Below are 18,325 nucleotides of genomic sequence, written 5' to 3' on the forward strand. Positions count from 1 at the left end.
ACATTTTTGTGATAACTAAAAATATTACTACTGATAATGGCAACCAGCCAAGCTAATTAATTTTGAAATACATTCTGTGTTTTATATATGTAGCTTTTTTCATGAAATGAAATCTGAATTGAGACTATGGAGTGCACAAAAAATACTATTTTTAACTAGAACAAATTCAATAAGATAAAGATTTTTAGTCATTTTATAGATTTTGACATGCTGTTTCACGTAGTGAGTTTTCCTCCTGTCCTGCATATGCTTTAACCATCATCTTGGAAAATGGCCACTCAGAACTATACTAACTCCCATAACTTTAACTGTACTAAACGCACACATCCTTGACAAACTCTGATCGATTTCTAATCGTTCTTAACATTTTAATATAAATTTAACTAAGCTTCTCCTAATTTTCACTTCCTAGGTTCGATTAATGTAGTGAACTTCTTACCTCAATTATGTTTGAAACTTGAAATTCGGTTTAGTTCTTGGAGTCAGTCATGACCCAAATTGTAGAGCTTGTCTAATTGAAGAGCAAACTGCCTCTCACATCCTTTGCAGCTGTGACCATTATGTGGCTCAAAGGTTTGAGCATCTCAGTATGCACTGGTTGGAGACGCATGACTTCAACATCCTGGCCAAGCGGATTCTTAGCTTTGTGTCGGAAATATTACTTCTCAAAGTCACATGGGGGTTGAACAATGGACCTAGGGTTGAAGTGCACGGCTTGCTACCCCTTTCAATAATAAAATTAATAATAGTCCTTGAATGAATGTAAATGACAAATACTAATTTATGAAGGAATATTGAATAGTGTTTTCATGTTTCTTGGTTTCCCTGGTAATTTTTCCGTGTAAAATATCTTTAAAAATTGAATGCCAATTCCTGGGTCTCTATGTTTTATACATTAAAATAGCTAAATTGTATTGAGCCAACATTTTTAAAATTGAAAAAGTTGGTCATATTTTTTTTTAGTTCATTGGATAAATAGGCCTTTCTATAAAGTAGCATTGGCCTTCTTGTTTTTATGTTACTGCTGCGTCACGGGTGACGTATTGATGAAGTTTTACTACAAAAAGCCATGGACATAAGACTCAATTCTATGAGGCATTCTGTTTTTAAGCATAAACTGAACTGATCTTCTACATATTTCGTGACAAATGAGCTTCATGAGAACAAGTTCAGCAAGCGCAGCTTATTTTATAGAAAGGCCTATTTTCAGTACTTTGCTGCTCATTTATGATTTATAGCTTAAACAAATTTTTGTTTGGTATTTTGTAGGAAATTTTGGATCAAGCTGCTAAATTAAACAAGGATCTCAGACTTTTCCAGCAAAAAACATCTGATCTAAGTAGAAAGGGAGCTCCTTTATGTGCTACGGAAGAACTTTTGGAACCTTTACTGCACCAGTGGAATCAAATGCTAGAAATATTTTCATCATATGATGATGGGCGAAAAGTGATTGGGTCAAATCCGAGAATTTTTTCGGAAAGTGCGGTAAATCATCAAAACATTCAAAATGTTACTAGTCCTGTTCAAATTCCAGAAAGTCCATTGCTTAAAACCATTTCAAATAGCAATGATGTGGCAGATTATGTAGCAAAAGTTTCCAAATTACGAGAAGCTGTTGGTGCCGTTAACAGACAACTTCATTTACCCGAATTATCAGGAAAAGATTTTGAGGACTTCTCCAAACAAGAAGGAGCATTAAAGACAATTAGTGATGCTTTAGAAGCTTTAAAACCACATATAGATGGTGTCAAAGGATCAAGCTCTGCTATTCTTCAGAAAGCAAATGAAAATGAAAATGTACAAGTTGGAAGGTTGCTCGATATGCTTAGTGATGAGTGGCAACGAGTTAAACAACTCTTTTCTGAAAGACACGGGTAATGTTTAAAAAATTTCTAATATTGGTGGGATTGGTTCACTGCTTCGTCAAGTCTATATTTCTATAGAGATGGCTCAGTTGGGGGAAAGAACTGCTACCCATTGACACTTCCTTTTCCCCATGTCCCATGAAAATTAATGCTATCAGTGGCGGCCACTAACAGCACTAATTCTCAAAGATATTGAGTTATTGAAACTAGTCAGAAGCTGAGAGCTATTCCTTTTCCTTATGAACTTTAACTTCATATTACCATAAGTAACATAATAACAATGAGTATGACACTTTCCTCTAGTTTTATTAAAAATTTTCTTAAGAAACTTTTTTCTGACACTGTGTGTAGGAGGGTGGTGGCAAGCCCTTCACGCCACTCACAATTACCGTTAATCCCTACAAGTTTTTATGGAAAGGGAAACCTTGTTAGTTTTTTATTTTGCGTTTGGAATATTTTGACACTTTGAGGCGGTGCTGAATTAAACCTCAATAGCGCAATATCTGTTAAAATCAGTTATATTTTTCTTGGTGAACTCAAGATATTATATAGTTATACACTTTGAATGTTTCTATGATTCCTATAAAAATTTAAAGCCTTACAGGTGTGATTTACGCTTGTGTCAAGGTATTCTAAACTTAGCACAAATTTGAGTTTAAGCCTTATCTCAAATGGGAATTGAAACATCTCATTCGATCTTCTTTAACCCCTAAATACATAACTATTTAGACCAAGGTTGTGGAGTAAATTGGGTTTTTTAAATCCATTTATTGGTAAGTTATTGTCATCCATTTTGTTTTGGTGGGGCTTCTTACATTTAATGTAATTCAAGCACAGCGTATTTCTCCAGGTGCATACACAGCATTAACCTTATGTAAAAAACATGAATTTCCAAGAAATAGATTCCATTACTGAACTGTTATTTTCTTTGCATATAGACCATTTTGACATGTGCAGTAGGCAGGAAAAAAATTAAGTTTAATTTTTTTAGGCGGTGGATCCAAGCGAAAAATGTTTGGCAGCAGTTTGAATCCAGTTTAACGACATTTACATCGTGGTTAGTTGATGCTGAAACGGTTTTAGCTCATAGCTATATGCCGAATGGGGAATTGGACTTTGAACGAGCACAACACCACCAAGAAGTAAGACACACATGTTTATAATCTAAAATAATTTGACTTAAATCAGTTTTTAAATTTATAATGGTGTAAAATCATTATTGTTCCACTCTCCTGTTGTGGGACCAGTAGAGGAATAACTAAACAAAACTTTTATTATAGATATGAAACTATTTATATTTTATTTACATATTTACAGCTAAAACCACAAATAATGAGTGATTTATGATATAGGGGGAGGGGGGAATCATATGTCTTCTGTCATACATCTAATCTTTTAAACTCTTATCAAGGTCTACTTAAAATACATATTTCAATATAGGGCTAGTAATGCATCTGTCAAGTGATTTCCAAATGTATTTGGTACGTGAAAATAGCTATAAAAATTTAAAAAAACATTAAATAATCTTACTTGACTCAAACATGTACAGGTAGTGTTGTGTGAAAAACATTTTTGATATCCATCAATTTGAGGGTGTTTAGGTACAATTTATGCATGACAAATTTGAATATATTTTTGCAGTTCACACTTTTAATTATGTGTAAAATAATTCCCTACACAAAAATTATATTCCATTTAAGTATCTGCAAGTGCAAATTGTGGATCGAATGAAGTTACTGGAAACTGTCCATATGACTGGAAAAGAAATTCTTGAACAGTGCTCAGTTCCTGATGCAGTTCTTCTTCAAGAACAACTTGAATCTTTAGATAGGCGATGGAAATCTTTACGAACTGAATTAGCTACACGTTCTGAAAGGTATGTCAAGTTATATGCTATTTACTTTTAGAAATGTATCTAAATCTCTTTAAATTTCATAGGCTCGCTAAAGATGGTAATCAGTTGGCAGAAGTTAGAGAAGAAATGGCGGATTTGATATTTTGGTTAGATGAAACGGAGAATGTTTTAAGAGGAACTGTTAATCCAGCTAACTTAGAAACTGCAACTGATTTGCTTGAACGTGTTAAGGTAAGTTTTAATGATATATTAAAATTCTATACACATTTTTCATGTAAATTTTTTAATTCACAGAAATGTGATAGTGAGTTAAGTAATAGAAGAACAAGTTTGATGGCTGTTTTATTGTCAGCTGCTTTACTTAAACCTGAAGAAGTTGATAGTATTGAAGAGAAATTTCGAAAGGTATTATTTTTTCTTAAGAATAAAATGAATAACTATTGTAGTGTGTTACGAGTTTCAAGTTAAAACCTGTTATTTTCTTCCTCTAGATGGCCATACAACTACCCCAACAAAAGAAAAGATTGGAAGCATACATTGCCGATTTGGATAGATTTCAAAGACAGTTGCTTTCTGAAACAAACTGGTTATGTGAAACAATCAAAGAACTTGAACCGAAGTCGAGTGGAAAAATTGTAGTACCAACTAGAAGTCAACAAAAACCAAAGGTATTTCTTAGACAAGGCTATTAACCCACGTCACCCCCTTAGGGCTAAAGCTAAGTTTCCAAAGGCACTAGAAAACTTCAACAAGTAGGGTTTAGACAGTTTGCGGAAGTTTCCTCCTCAACCTGAAAAGCCATACAGATTGGATCATCATTGATTACAATGAAGTAAAGATGTCTGTTAGTAGACCAACCACCAACCTGATATTGCATTTGGAGAGCGAGAGCAACTCTCTTGCTCTCTAGAGGGGACCGAGATAAACTCTTTAGTCTGCCTTTGGCCCTCTATCTCAAACCAAAGCTTAGGTTGAGGGTTATTCATAGAATTTGAGATAAGGTTGCACACTATGCTAGAGGGAGTAAGAATGGCCAGTTCAGGGCCAAAGAACCCAGCCTCTGCCCCCTTCTTGACCAAGACATCAGCCTTCTCATTACCATAGGACCCCCGATGACCATGAACCCAATAGAGCTGAATTTTATTGGTGCCTAGCTTCGAGAGGAGATTCAAACAGCTACAAACCAGTTTATAAGAAATCTTAAACTGATTGATTTCTATCCGAATAAATTTGAATAACTTTGCCATGAAGCTTCTTTTTAAGACAATAGTCAACACAGAAGCAAATAGCGGCAATGCTCGCCTGAAAAACGCTAGCATAAACACCAAGGCTTTCATAGAAGCCGAGATTGCTGGTAAGAAAATACATTCCTGAACCAGAGCCAAAGTGAGTCTTAGACCCATTGGTAAAGCAGACGATTTTTCCTCTGGCTTAGAAGGTTTTGTGATTAGACCACTCCGTGCGGCTTGGGAAATAAGTATTGAAAGGTTTCCTAAAATGTAATTTAGTAGCCATAATATCAGAACTCATTAAGAATACAGGTAACTGATTGGAGGTATCACGGTAAATCTTGGTGGGGCTATTATCCCAAATCGAACAATGGAAAGCCACCAATGGTCAAAATATTACAGTAAATGGACAAGGGTTAAGTTAAACTGTTTTAATTTGAAATTAATGCGGTACTATGGCACATATGCATAATTTCAAAGACTTTAAATAGTTGGAACTGGTGCACTTTACTTCAAGAATTAAACAATTAAATAGAGCCATGAAAAGCTCATCAACTAATGGATTTTATATTCTAATCAGATAATTCGACATTTTAAAAGCTCTGCACTGTTAGATGCTATGTGGCTCTATGTAAAGGCTAATTAACCCCTCTGGTGTAGTTATGACTTATTATTTTACTTCTTTTTTTAATTTAATTCTGCTATTTTTACACGCCCTATTTTCAGAGACTAGAGTGGGAAACTAGTGTAATTCTAATGATACTGTCTCCCATTAATAATCTTTTGTCTCTTTTGAAAGATAACACAAGAAGTGGTTGAAGAGCACGTTGCTCAGCTGGCCCAACTTCAAACTACTTATGGTCAGCTAGAAGGGCAGAGTCATGCTGCTGGATTAACTCTACCTACCAGTGTTAGGGAAGGCATGGTGCACTTGCTTCAGGAATGGCAACAGTTGCAAATGATGCTTAATAAAGAAGGAGTTTGGAGCAATGTAATGCCTCCATCCCCACCAGTCAGCCAAAGTAAGATATTGAATTTATTTTACTGCTATAAATAAAAGCTAGATCTATATTATTTTTGTTTTTTTACATTAAGTGTTTCTGGAACAACAGAAAAGATTTTCAAGCTCTTCTCAGTTGGGTCAATGGTCTGATGATATACTGGACATTCAGAAATGGTTTTCTTTACAAGACATGGCTTTGAAATCTCAAGTTGTGGACATGTCAGACAGTGAAAGGATATCTAAATTACAGGAGTTTGTTCAGGTAAGATGTCTTCCTTTAAGTTTTTGAGCGCAAATCCATTGTGTTTTGGAGTAGACAATGAAACTATTTTGAATTCCACGCCAACTAAACTTTACAGTTTTTTTCAATGTTTTTCATTATTCGGTATTTGAAATGTGACATGGCAAAAATTTCCAAAGCTGTCGTGAACAATATTTGTTAAAATCAAAAGTAAATAGATATAAAATAGTCTAATTTGAACTAGATTATATGTAGTCAAATAAGCTAAATAATCCCTTCTCAGTGGTTACTACCCCATTAGTGCCACCTAGTAGCAACAAACACAAGGAGAACACAGCTAGCCTTTAAACACACTAATGCAGTGTTGTATACAAATTTCATTGGACTAACATTTACGGAAAGGGGGAAGACATTTTCTGAATTTTCCCCTTCCGATGGCAGCAGGTGCTAAAGCGTCTAACCCAGCGGTTCCCAATTTGTTTTTGCTATGGAACCCTAAATTATCAAGCTAATTCTGGCGGAACCCCAACTCATTTTTTTTACTTATCTAAAAAGAATCTTGACACAAACAAAGATGGCCGCGCTTCAAATTATCGGAACCCCTGTGACCCTTCCACGGAACCCCAGGGTTCCGCGGAACACCTTTTGGGAACCGCTGGTCTAAATAATGAAAAATGTACACAAGATAATGCACGACTTTTAATGGGTTGCGTTCTCTTTGTGTGGGGTGCTGTGTTTGTTGCTCTTAGGAGAGTCACAGTAGCAGTTAAGGCATTGAACAAAGTAAAAGTATACATGTAAATATACTGACCGACACTACTTTCACAAAATTCCAGCCAAGTTTTAAAGGAAGTAGGGGATTGCATCTTAGACTTCATGTAAACTATTATGAAATAAGAGTTTTACAGCATTATGTTTATTTTTGCAAAAATGCCCTATAATGCAACTCGGAATAATTGATTGTCAAAATATGCCCTAATGCATCCTAGAATTAATTTTCAAAATGATTCCAATTGCTATATGTATAAAATGAGTTGAAATACATTGTGGAATTTTTTTCAAAATGAGTCAAAAAGGACCTAGAGAAATGAGTCTTATAGTGGGTTCCATTTGAATCCTCGAGCGAACATCATTTTCATGAATTGCTGAAGCAGTCTTTTATCTAGGTGTGCCCCGTTTTTAGCTCATGTCATCAGCAGGTATCTCTTTCTCCAAAAGATTTTGCGACAGCCAGGGCAATTCTGCGCAGATTTTAAACCATGGTTTAAATCATCGTTATAACCAAGTGATTTTTTGTTTTTCCAAAATGTTTGTACATTTTCTTACCGAAATGATCCCATTTCGGCTATTTTCAAGAATAGGTCCCTCTCCTATCAAGTTGTTTTGATTGTGCTTTAATATTGTATTTTTTTAAAATGAATACTTAAGGAGATATATTTAATTTAAAATTATGTATAATTGGTCGCGTGCGCATGCGCCCGTCGGCCTAGCGCCAGTGTGATCGGCAGAGATAAAACATTTATTCGCTAGCGCCTTCCCAACCAACCTGCTGGCTCAGTTGGAAGAGCTCTGGATTGCGAGTTCAAAATTATTTATATTTAACTAATCAATTTTTTCCCCATATATTAAATAATTGCTCGGAAATTTGCGTTGATTTAGGCGAAATTAATGCTGCAATCACGAAAACATTTCTTATAAGTGTTTTGTTAACGCGGGTTTTATTTTAGGAGGTTTAGAGCGAAATTGTTTTAGTTTTGGTTGGGTTAACATCGGGTTGGACCAGAACAATTCTTGATGCGTAAGGCTTGGTACTGTCCTCTAGGTTGCTTTATAGAAGGCCCATCTTGATAGCAAGAATGGGGTTGGGGTGGCGCCGTCAGTCGTCAATACAGGGAACACTTGAATACTCACAAGGAGACTACCCGAGGTGTAACTCACCGATTTTGTTTAAATTCAGGGATGAAGTAGACCTTCAAGTAACTTAAAAAACCCCGATGGGCTTTAGTTTTACCATGGCAACCAAAAACGTTTTTGACAACTAAAGTAAAATATTTATCTATGTAAATTAACATGGCAAAATCGAAGATTCCCTTATGAAATTATTCAAAAAAAAATTTAAACAAAGGTGGTTAAATTTGGGTAAATATCCAATTTTGGGTAAATATCCAATTTTGGGTAAATATCCAATTTAGGTAAATATCCATTTTTGGGTAAATATCCAATTTTGGGTAAATATCCAATTTTGGGTAAATATCCAATTTAGGTAAATATCCATTTTTGGGTAAATATCCAATTTTGGGTAAATATCCAATTTTGGGTAAATATCCAATTTTGGGTAAATATCCAATTTTGGGTAAATATCCAATTTTGGGTAAATATCCAATTTTGGGTAAATATCCAATTTTTGATAAATATCCAATTTTTGATAAATATCAAATTTTGGGTAAATATCCAATTTCGGGTTAATATCCAATTTCGGGTTAATATCCAATTTCGGGTTAATATCCAATTTCGGGTTAATATCCAATTTCGGGTTAATATCCAATTTCGGGTTAATATCCAATTTCGGGTTAATATCCAATTTCGGGTTAATATCCAATTTCGGGTTAATATCCAATTTCGGGTTAATATCCAATTTCGGGTTAATATCCAATTTCGGGTTAATATCCAATTTCGGGTTAATATCCAATTTCGGGTTAATATCCAATTTCGGGTTAATATCCAATTTCGGGTTAATATCCAATTTCGGGTTAATATCCAATTTCGGGTTAATATCCAATTTCGGGTTAATATCCAATTTCGGGTTAATATCCAATTTCGGGTTAATATCCAATTTCGGGTTAATATCCAATTTCGGGTTAATATCCAATTTCGGGTTAATATCCAATTTCGGGTTAATATCCAATTTCGGGTTAATATCCAATTTCGGGTTAATATCCAATTTCGGGTTAATATCCAATTTCGGGTTAATATCCAATTTCGGGTTAATATCCAATTTCGGGTTAATATCCAATTTCGGGTTAATATCCAATTTCGGGTTAATATCCAATTTCGGGTTAATATCCAATTTCGGGTTAATATCCAATTTCGGGTTAATATCCAATTTCGGGTTAATATCCAATTTCGGGTTAATATCCAATTTCGGGTTAATATCCAATTTCGGGTTAATATCCAATTTCGGGTTAATATCCAATTTCGGGTTAATATCCAATTTCGGGTTAATATCCAATTTCGGGTTAATATCCAATTTCGGGTTAATATCCAATTTCGGGTTAATATCCAATTTCGGGTTAATATCCAATTTCGGGTTAATATCCAATTTCGGGTTAATATCCAATTTCGGGTTAATATCCAATTTCGGGTAAATATCAAATTTCGGGTAAATATCAAATTTCGGGTAAATATCAAATTTCGGGTAAATATCAAATTTCGGGTAAAAATCAAATTTCGGGTAAAAATCAAATTTCGGGTAAAAATCAAATTTCGGGTAAATATCAAATTTCGGGTAAAAATCAAATTTCGGGTAAAAATCAAATTTCGGGTAAAAATCAAATTTCGGGTAAAAATCAAATTTCGGGTAAAAATCAAATTTCGGGTAAAAATCAAATTTCGGGTAAAAATCAAATTTCGGGTAAAAATCAAATTTCGGGTAAAAATCAAATTTCGGGTAAAAATCAAATTTCGGGTAAAAATCAAATTTCGGGTAAAAATCAAATTTCGGGTAAAAATCAAATTTCGGGTAAAAATCAAATTTCGGGTAAAAATCAAATTTCGGGTAAAAATCAAATTTTGGGTAAAAATCAAATTTTGGGTAAAAATCAAATTTCGGGTAAAAATCTTATTTCGGGTAAATATCTTATTTCGGGTAAATTTCTAAATTTGGATCATTCCAAGACAAATCGACCAAATTTTTGGATTTTACCAAATTAGTAAAAATTAGTCTTAAGGGTTATTCTGGTCGATCTAAATTCAAATGGGTATATTGGGAAAATTTACTATAAATATCTAAATTCAGGTAAATTGGATAAAATTTTATCAGCTACTGTTTCCTTCAAATCAACTTCTGTTAGAGGGACAGGAAATCGAAACTTTCTGAACAATAATCCCCGCCTTCATACTTATTTTTATCGCGGACGAAATTTTATCAAGTTTTTAAATTGAATAAAATTTGAGCAGGTTATGAAAATTTAATTCGAAAAGTTCAAGTATTTAGATAGTGAAACCATTTTTAAACAAATATTATATTTAAAGTTAAACAATATTGTTTAAGATAGTTTTTAATTTAAATGAAATATTTGAATGTATTTATTATTATATAGAAACAAATTTAGACATTGACCCAAAATTAGACATTGACCCAAAATTAGACATTGACCCAAAATTAGACATTGACCCAAAATTAGACATTGACCCAAAATTAGACATTGACCCAAAATTAGACATTGACCCAAAATTTTATATTTAACCAAAATTTTATATTTAACCAAAATTTTATATTTAACCGAAATTTGATATTTACCCGAAATTTGATATTTACCCGAAATTTGATATTTACCCGAAATTTGATATTTACCTAAAATTACATATTTACCCGAAATTGGATAATTACCCAAAATTGGATATTTACCCGAAATTGGATAATTACCCAAAATTGGATAATTACCCAAAATTGGATAATTACCCAAAATTGGATAATTACCCAAAATTGGATAATTACCCAAAATTGGATATTTACCCAAAATTGGATATTTACCCAAAATTGGATAATTACCCAAAATTGGATATTTACCCAAAATTGGATATTTACCCAAAATTGGATATTTACCCAAAATTGGATATTTACCCAAAATTGGTCCGGATCACACTCGGAGGTTCCCAATGGAAAACGCTATTAGTTGGTGGGCGGTGATACTTCTGACTAAACTTTAAACTACGCAAGAAGCTTACACATAATAAATTTTAGTTAATTGGTAATATAATATTGTTAGAATATTATAGACTTATGGTAATATGTATGCACGGTTAAACAAAAGCGAAAATAGATTATAAGTAAAATAAAGTAGTGTTTCAAACTGATTTAAACAAAAAAACCTGTGTTTACCAAAAAAACGGTTTTTATTTCCAACCCTGATTCTGCGGGAACGGAATATCTCTTACGTTAATTAGTCCATTCTGGAATACTGCCACCTAAGTTCAGAAAGGCATTATCTGCAAATAGTCGATTTTGAGATAAATCGACTTTAGAAAACAAACATGTTCAGGTTTTTTTAGTGATGATTCGACATAATAGGGTTTTCACGAAGTATAAGGCCCAAAAAATGCGTAATGCTTTTACGCATTTACGCGCCTCCTATAGTGAGTTGCAGGCTAAGAAAGACGGATGCCTCAGATCGTTTCCGGTCATTCCACCGCGCGAAATTTGAATTTGGCCATTTTACGGTCAAATTCGAATTTTGCTCTTTTTGTCGTCTTTTATCGCCATCTAGAGACCGAAATTGGAATCTTTATTTTTTAATTTCATAATTGTGGTGGCGAGCAAATTTAAAAGATAAGGCATTCCTATCATTCTTAAATTTAAAATAGTATATATAATTATTTAATTTTGTAAATTTATTTCTACGTCTTACCAGTTAAATCGGCAGTTTCTTTTAAAATAGTTACCACGCTTTCTTGGGGGTAACGTTGTCTTAATGAGCTATAGACGTTTAAAATTATATTTTTATCTTTACCTGTTAACAATAAACCTTTATCATGCTTTTTATAGAAACCTCTTGGGCTATTTAAAATATTTGGAGCTTCAATTATCGAACCTTCTTTAGCTGCATTCAGTAATGAAACTCATGACAACATTAAATTAAAAAATAGATTCCTATTTCGGTTCCTAGATGGCGCGAAAAAACGATGAAACTCACGAAATTTGAAATTGACCGTAAAGTGGTCAAATTTAAATTACGCGCGGTCGACTGGCCGGAAATGGTCTGAGGTATCCTTGCGCCGACTGTACTATATATTTTGTCTTTCTTAGCCTGCAACTGACTATACTACAGAACGCATTATATCAGGAATCCATACCTCTTCTTGGAATACTTATCCTGCCATACCGCGTATGGTAAGATCACTGACGGCTGTGGCCCCGCCTACGAAAAAAAAATCCCTTTTGCGCGCGCTCCCCTCTAACGTTTTTGTTTGTTAATTTAACATATATAGTGACGTCCAAAAACCCGTCAGCCACATCGAGACGAAAATCTGTCTTGATATAGTCCAGTAACTTTAGGATTTCACTTCGGAAAAAATGCCCCCGGGCTTAATTTTTGCATACACCTTTATTTAGTGTCTATAAACGTTGTGTCAAAAGTCCCCATCATTGGGGTGTATGGTACTTTTGTTTTGGCGGGAAAATGCCCGGCAAAAATGGTTTTTCACCAATATCTTCGTTATTATTACTTTTACAGCTATACTGTCAATTACAAAATTAATGCTGAGCACGTTTTTGACAAGAATGGTCTTATTTGAATTTAGCGTCTAAGCAGTCGTTTCTGCGCAATCGCAGTGCCAATGTTTTTAGTACGGCTTCCATGTTTTTTTGTGGAAAAAAATATGCCATACCTAAAAATTTCACAATCGAATGAGGTTATGGTCTTATAGAACCTCCGCAAAGTCCTAAAGTCTGCAGTGCCAACTTTCACCGCCATCTTGGAAAATTATTTACCCAAACTCAACATATGAGGTGTTATTCTTCTTCAAATTGTCTTATCCTTCTTTATAAGCTCTTAAAAGGTCGATTTTATCAAAAGGTCAAAGGTCACGAGCTAAAAAAGTTAAAATATCTTTAAATTATAACGAAAAACGGTATATTTCTTAAATATTGCTTATTAATTAAAACTTCTAATAATATTTCATAGTAGCCCTGTTGCTCTGGAGAAGGTCAAAGTTTAATTGGATTAAATTGATTACGTATTTATTTTAATATTTAATAATAACTGATACCCCACCCTTCGTTTTCTAATAAAAAAAACGTCCTTGGTTTAACGCCAATTTCGAATGAAAAATGTTCTGAGGCGAATTCTAAGTCAAAATGTTGCGCTTTGTTCGAAAAACATTGTTTCAAGACTGCCTGACTTGACATTCAACCACCTGGGGGCATTCTAGGTCGTTACGACCACAGCACATGCAGTTTCAAAGCGAACGGTACGAAAGATATTTTTGAAAACCAATTTTATAAAAATAAGGTAAATATCAAATATTAATTAATAAAAACATGAATAAATACATGTAGAAAGATTAAAAAAAACGACCACAACCTTCAGTTTCTCATGAATCGCTGGCTTCCAATGGAATACGGGTTATTTTGGCCATTACAGAAATTTCCATTAACGAATATCGTTATAAATGTTTTACAAAATCTATACATAGAAAGAAATCGGTAAACCTAAATCTTTTACCACCTACAGAAAATGCAGCTAAAGAGCACTTATTTCGAGGGTATTATCAAGTTCAGAAGTGGTTAGGTAATGAATTAAATCCTACAGTTTGGGGATGGATAAATAAAGATAATCTATTACGACCAAAAACAACTTCGCAACCGCCGGCTCCGGAATGTCTTTTGAACATGACTTTTTGTAACTGTTTAAAAGGATGCGGACCATTATGTGGTTGTCGAAAGCTCGGACTTCACTATTCATCAGTTTGCGGTAATTGTCACGGGCAATCATGCCAAAATTGTGAACCAATAGAAATGTATTCAACGAAAAAAAAAGAGCGATAAGGAAATAGATAATCCAGCAGAAAATGAAATCGAAGAACAAGAAGAAAATGAAATTGAAGAACAAGAAGAAAATGAAATTGAAGAACAAGAAGCTCAAAGCGAAGAATAATAAGTTTAAAAAACGATAAATTTTTAGAACATTAATTTATCATATCTATTTATTTGTGTTTTATTTACTTTTTCATTTATGTATTTATTAATATGGTAAAAATAAACCTATGCATTAAAATAAAGAAAGATTAAAAAAACGAACCCTCTCGCATAGTAAAATATAAAAATGTTTTATTAAAAGACACGACTAGTTTCACTGCCGTTCGGTCGCATCATCAGGTGCGATGTGCATCTGATGATGATGCTACCGAACGGCAGCGAAATAAGTCGTGTCTTTTAATAAAACATTTTTAAATTTTACTATGCAAGAGTAGTCGTTTTTTAATCTTTCTACATGTATTTATTAATGTTTTTATTAATTAATATTTGATATTTACTTTATTTTTATAAAATTGGTTTTCAAAAATATCTTTCGTACCGTTCGCTTTGAAACTGCATGTGCTGTGGCCGTAACGACCTAGAATGCCCCCTGGTGGTTGAATGTCAAATCGGGCAGTCTTGAAACAATTTTTTTCGAACAAAGCGCAACATTTTGACTTTGAATTCGCCTCAGAACATTTAAGCAATATGTAAGAAATATACCGTTTTTCGTTATAATTTGAAGATATTTTAACTTTTTTAGCTCGTGACCTTTGACCTTTTGATAAAATCGACCTTTTAAGAGCTTATAAAGAAGGATAAGACAATTTGAAGAAGAATATTATTCGAGTAACGCCTTTTGCAAAGTATAGTTTAGTTAAGAAGTTGCGGTTCTGCGGAATATTTAGGATTTTTTTTGGATTATACTGCATTTTGAAACCTTGATGTATCTGCTCTTAAGATGCGTTTTTTCCAAAGCGGCTTTTACGGTTCATTACTAATCCTTGATGTGACATGGGATCAATTGTAAATGGCTTATTTATGATACGTGGGGCGTTTTCTACTCTTCCCACGAAATTTAAAAGCGTGTAGGCCAATTTTTAATTTTAAGAGTTGTCCCCCTTTAAAGGGCCATTTAAACTTTGTCTAAATAGACGAACAACTACACTTAAGCTATGGATCACAAGCTAGTAGCTTGGACGAAAACTACTAGACCCTAATCTATATAGCACTCGTTTTTCTGTTAAGCAACCGCTTGAGTCCGATATTGGAATGATATCCACCCACATATTAACTTGTGTAACAATGTAATAAGTGAATGATGTTAAGCGTAATATCTTGTTATTCCTGCGTGCTTGGTATTTTTATTTGTTGAAAACGTTTAGCGATTTTCTCGGCAGCAGGCGTTGGTGGGCTATTCTATTTCAAGAATGACGGCTTTTGCATATGATTCGGATCCAGTCAGTTATTTGTAAATTTATCTTGGTTGGCATGATGACTTGGCCCTCTAATATCCATACATATTTTACTAAAATCACCATAAATTTGACTTGACTTGACTTAGACAAATAGGCTATTTTATTTCATTGTTTTACGGTAAGCTTAGGTTAAGTTAGGTTACTAAATGAATACTGAGGTCTTTTGTTTAAAAAAAATACTTAGCCCCAAAATAAAGATTTGACAAAATAGTTAACAGCTAAGTAAATAATTTTACTAGCCGAGAATAATGAATTTGAAATTAAAAGTAAATAATAGTCAATAAAAAAGTGTCAATTGTGAAAATATGTCGATCCCCGAAGTTGGTATAAAAATATACTAGAGATTAAATCTACTGTAAATTCCTTTCATAGCAGCCGAAATTTGTAATTACACTACTGCCATTTCTAGATTCGTTGCAGAACCTCCATTTAACAGACGTCAGTTACTAATCCCGCGAGCGTTGCTGATTATTTCGGCAATGAATCTACAGATGGCGCCACCCTTGCGTTGAATTAAAATCACCTGGTATAAGTTGGCAAAATAGTCTAAAACTTGGGCAATTCTAAAAAATAATTATGAGGAACGTAAATTTCATATAATAAATATAGGTGATTCAATTTTCCAGCCGGTTTTTTGGAAAATAGTTTCCCAAAAGTTAATTAAACAGTTTTTCCTTCCAATAATAAGAGAAACGGTTCTCCAAACCTGCTATCCTCTCCAAAACGAATGTTTTCAACGTAAACCTCCACTACTAGCGCCACCTTTTGAAAATATTTACAAACGTAGAAATACGTCACTTTGGGTACAGGTTACGTCAATGAATTTTAAGGCCATTTAATAAACTCCGTGCACGACCCGTGATGTTTCTAGAGCTCGGGGTTTGGATTTCTGTTCCATTTGTTTTATCCATAACCGAAAATAATCCGAATAAAAACTTATTTTTTGCATATTGAATTGTTTTATAACCGCGAATAATATCAATAAATAAACAGGTAACCGAAATTTTTATGAATAATCGAAATTTTGCCGGTTAGTTTATCCGTTCCGCCGAGGCGGCCGAGCTCTAGGTGTTTCCTGACGATACTAAAATCTCTCCTCCGTACGTTCCCTATTACCTACTAGACGAGACATGCCAAAGGAATGTTTCAAACCTAGATGGCAGGAACGGTGTGAATTTTTAAAATTACTTTTTAAGAATTGAGCGTGATTTAAACGCGCTAGAGTAACGTCGGGGTATATCCCCGCGGAGCATTCGGGATTATCGAAATAAAAACGTCATTTTGTATCAATTTTGAGTGATTTTTTCGACTTTTTTCGGTTATTTTGAAAATGTCCAGAAACTCTCAATGGGGTAGTTTCGGCATTCAAAAAAAGACGAGTCAATTTTAAACATAAAAAAAATGGTACGCTACGTAGTGTTCTTTCGCTACTACGGTTCTACCAGTGGCGTAGACCCACCACAGTTTTACGTAGATTTGATTGTACTAAATGTTCTACAACAGCCCCTTGAAATTTGACATTGTTCCGACACCCTTCTTAACGACTTTCCGTTGAGGTCGCGATCCAACACTAGTGAACAATGTAGAGCGGCAATTCGCTCGTGTAGCGTGGTTCCGGGGCTAGGTTACGTAACAAATCCTTAATATTCGTCTTCGTTCCCGGGATTTCATTTCGGCGAAATTGCGGGCGTCGCGTCGAGCCTCTAGAATGTTGCATTCTGCGCTGGTTCCCCGGATCGCATTGGCGTCCGCTAGCCGCGAGCTCTGGCTTCGATCGATCGGGCTCGGTCGTCCTCGTCGTCGGGAGGGAACGGCTCAGTCTGCCGCCAGACTTCCATTTGGGATAAAACCGTCGTGTCGTTTCGTAGCGCCGGCCGAAACCGGGGAGGAGGCCATTCTCTGCACCACCGTTCCTCGTCATGCCGGGCCCAATATAAGACTTCGCGATCCCTCTCTCTCTCTTCACGCGTCGAATACTTTTCTCCACGTCGGCCATGGCTAGGCCCTGACCAGGCGTTCGCCTAAAGAGAGTTTTCTAATCGCCCGTCGTTTTTTATTTTTGCGTCGGCGGTTACTAAGCCTCGGCCACTGACCCTTAAAACAAGCAGTTGCGCTCATGTCGGCGGAAATGCCGCCGCTACGTAGCCTTTTTACCAGGTAAGAAAGCTTTGGAATTAACCACCTTCGACCACCAGCCAACCTTACTCAACGGTATACCTCCCCCCCCGCACTCCCCCTCTTTCTACGTTATTGGGTGTGCTTTTGCAGCGAATAGAACGCGCTTTTAATTCAATCTCGCGTGTGAATAACGTCGTTCGGCTGGGAGGGATATTTACACGCTACACGCCGAACAAACAGACTCAAATCTATATTTGCATTTTGCCGCTATTAGCGCCGCATTTAGTCGTCTTGTGATTTTATGATTCTCATTTTTGCGAAGCGGGAAAACACGCAAAATATTTAGTTTTTCCCGGGAATGGGTTAGATGCAGTCTTCAAACGGTAATTTTTAACATGTCGTCTGCTAACGCGCGCTATGAATAGTTTTTTTACGTAACCAGCGCCAATTACGGGATATACGCGCGTGAAATCACTGAAATGTGTTCCTGCCGTTTGCTTATTTTTGCAATTGTCTATTAAATTATGTAGTCTTACAAACACTTTTTTTTTAAGATTATTATTTTTTAACCGTATTGTAATACTCTTTCCACTGTGCTAATTTATTCAAAATAAATGATACCAAGTTACTTATTAAAATTGGCCAATTTAATATGTGTAAGTTTAAAGTTAACGGTGCATCAACGAATTTTACAGTTCTGCCACCAGTCCTGGTTTAACAAAAGCTAGGGGGATTGTCGCTAATTACGTTAAAAACAAGTCGTACCGCGTGTCAACCAGAGATTTTTCAATTAAGTTTCTA

General features: G+C 34.9%; 1 protein-coding gene across 5 annotated transcripts in view; it reads left to right on the forward strand.

The window, feature by feature from the left end:
- Nucleotides 1-18,325, forward strand: part of Dys (Dystrophin) — a 168,895-nt gene that overhangs the window by 31,386 nt on the left and 119,184 nt on the right. For all 5 annotated transcript variants that reach the window (XM_090156585.1, XM_090156586.1, XM_090156588.1 and 2 more), the window contains 8 exons: nt 1,270-1,874; nt 2,857-3,007; nt 3,566-3,741; nt 3,804-3,951; nt 4,015-4,125; nt 4,212-4,388; nt 5,749-5,971; nt 6,045-6,214. In XM_090156585.1, coding sequence (XP_090012711.1) covers nt 1,270-1,874; nt 2,857-3,007; nt 3,566-3,741; nt 3,804-3,951; nt 4,015-4,125; nt 4,212-4,388; nt 5,749-5,971; nt 6,045-6,214 — 1,761 coding nt within the window. The remainder of the gene's footprint in view (nt 1-1,269; nt 1,875-2,856; nt 3,008-3,565; nt 3,742-3,803; nt 3,952-4,014; nt 4,126-4,211; nt 4,389-5,748; nt 5,972-6,044; nt 6,215-18,325) is intronic.

The sequence above is a fragment of the Leiobunum rupestre genome, chromosome 8 (genome assembly GCF_980474605.1).
Source record: "Leiobunum rupestre chromosome 8, qqLeiRupe1.1.hap1, whole genome shotgun sequence".
NCBI lineage: Eukaryota > Metazoa > Arthropoda > Arachnida > Opiliones > Sclerosomatidae > Leiobunum > Leiobunum rupestre.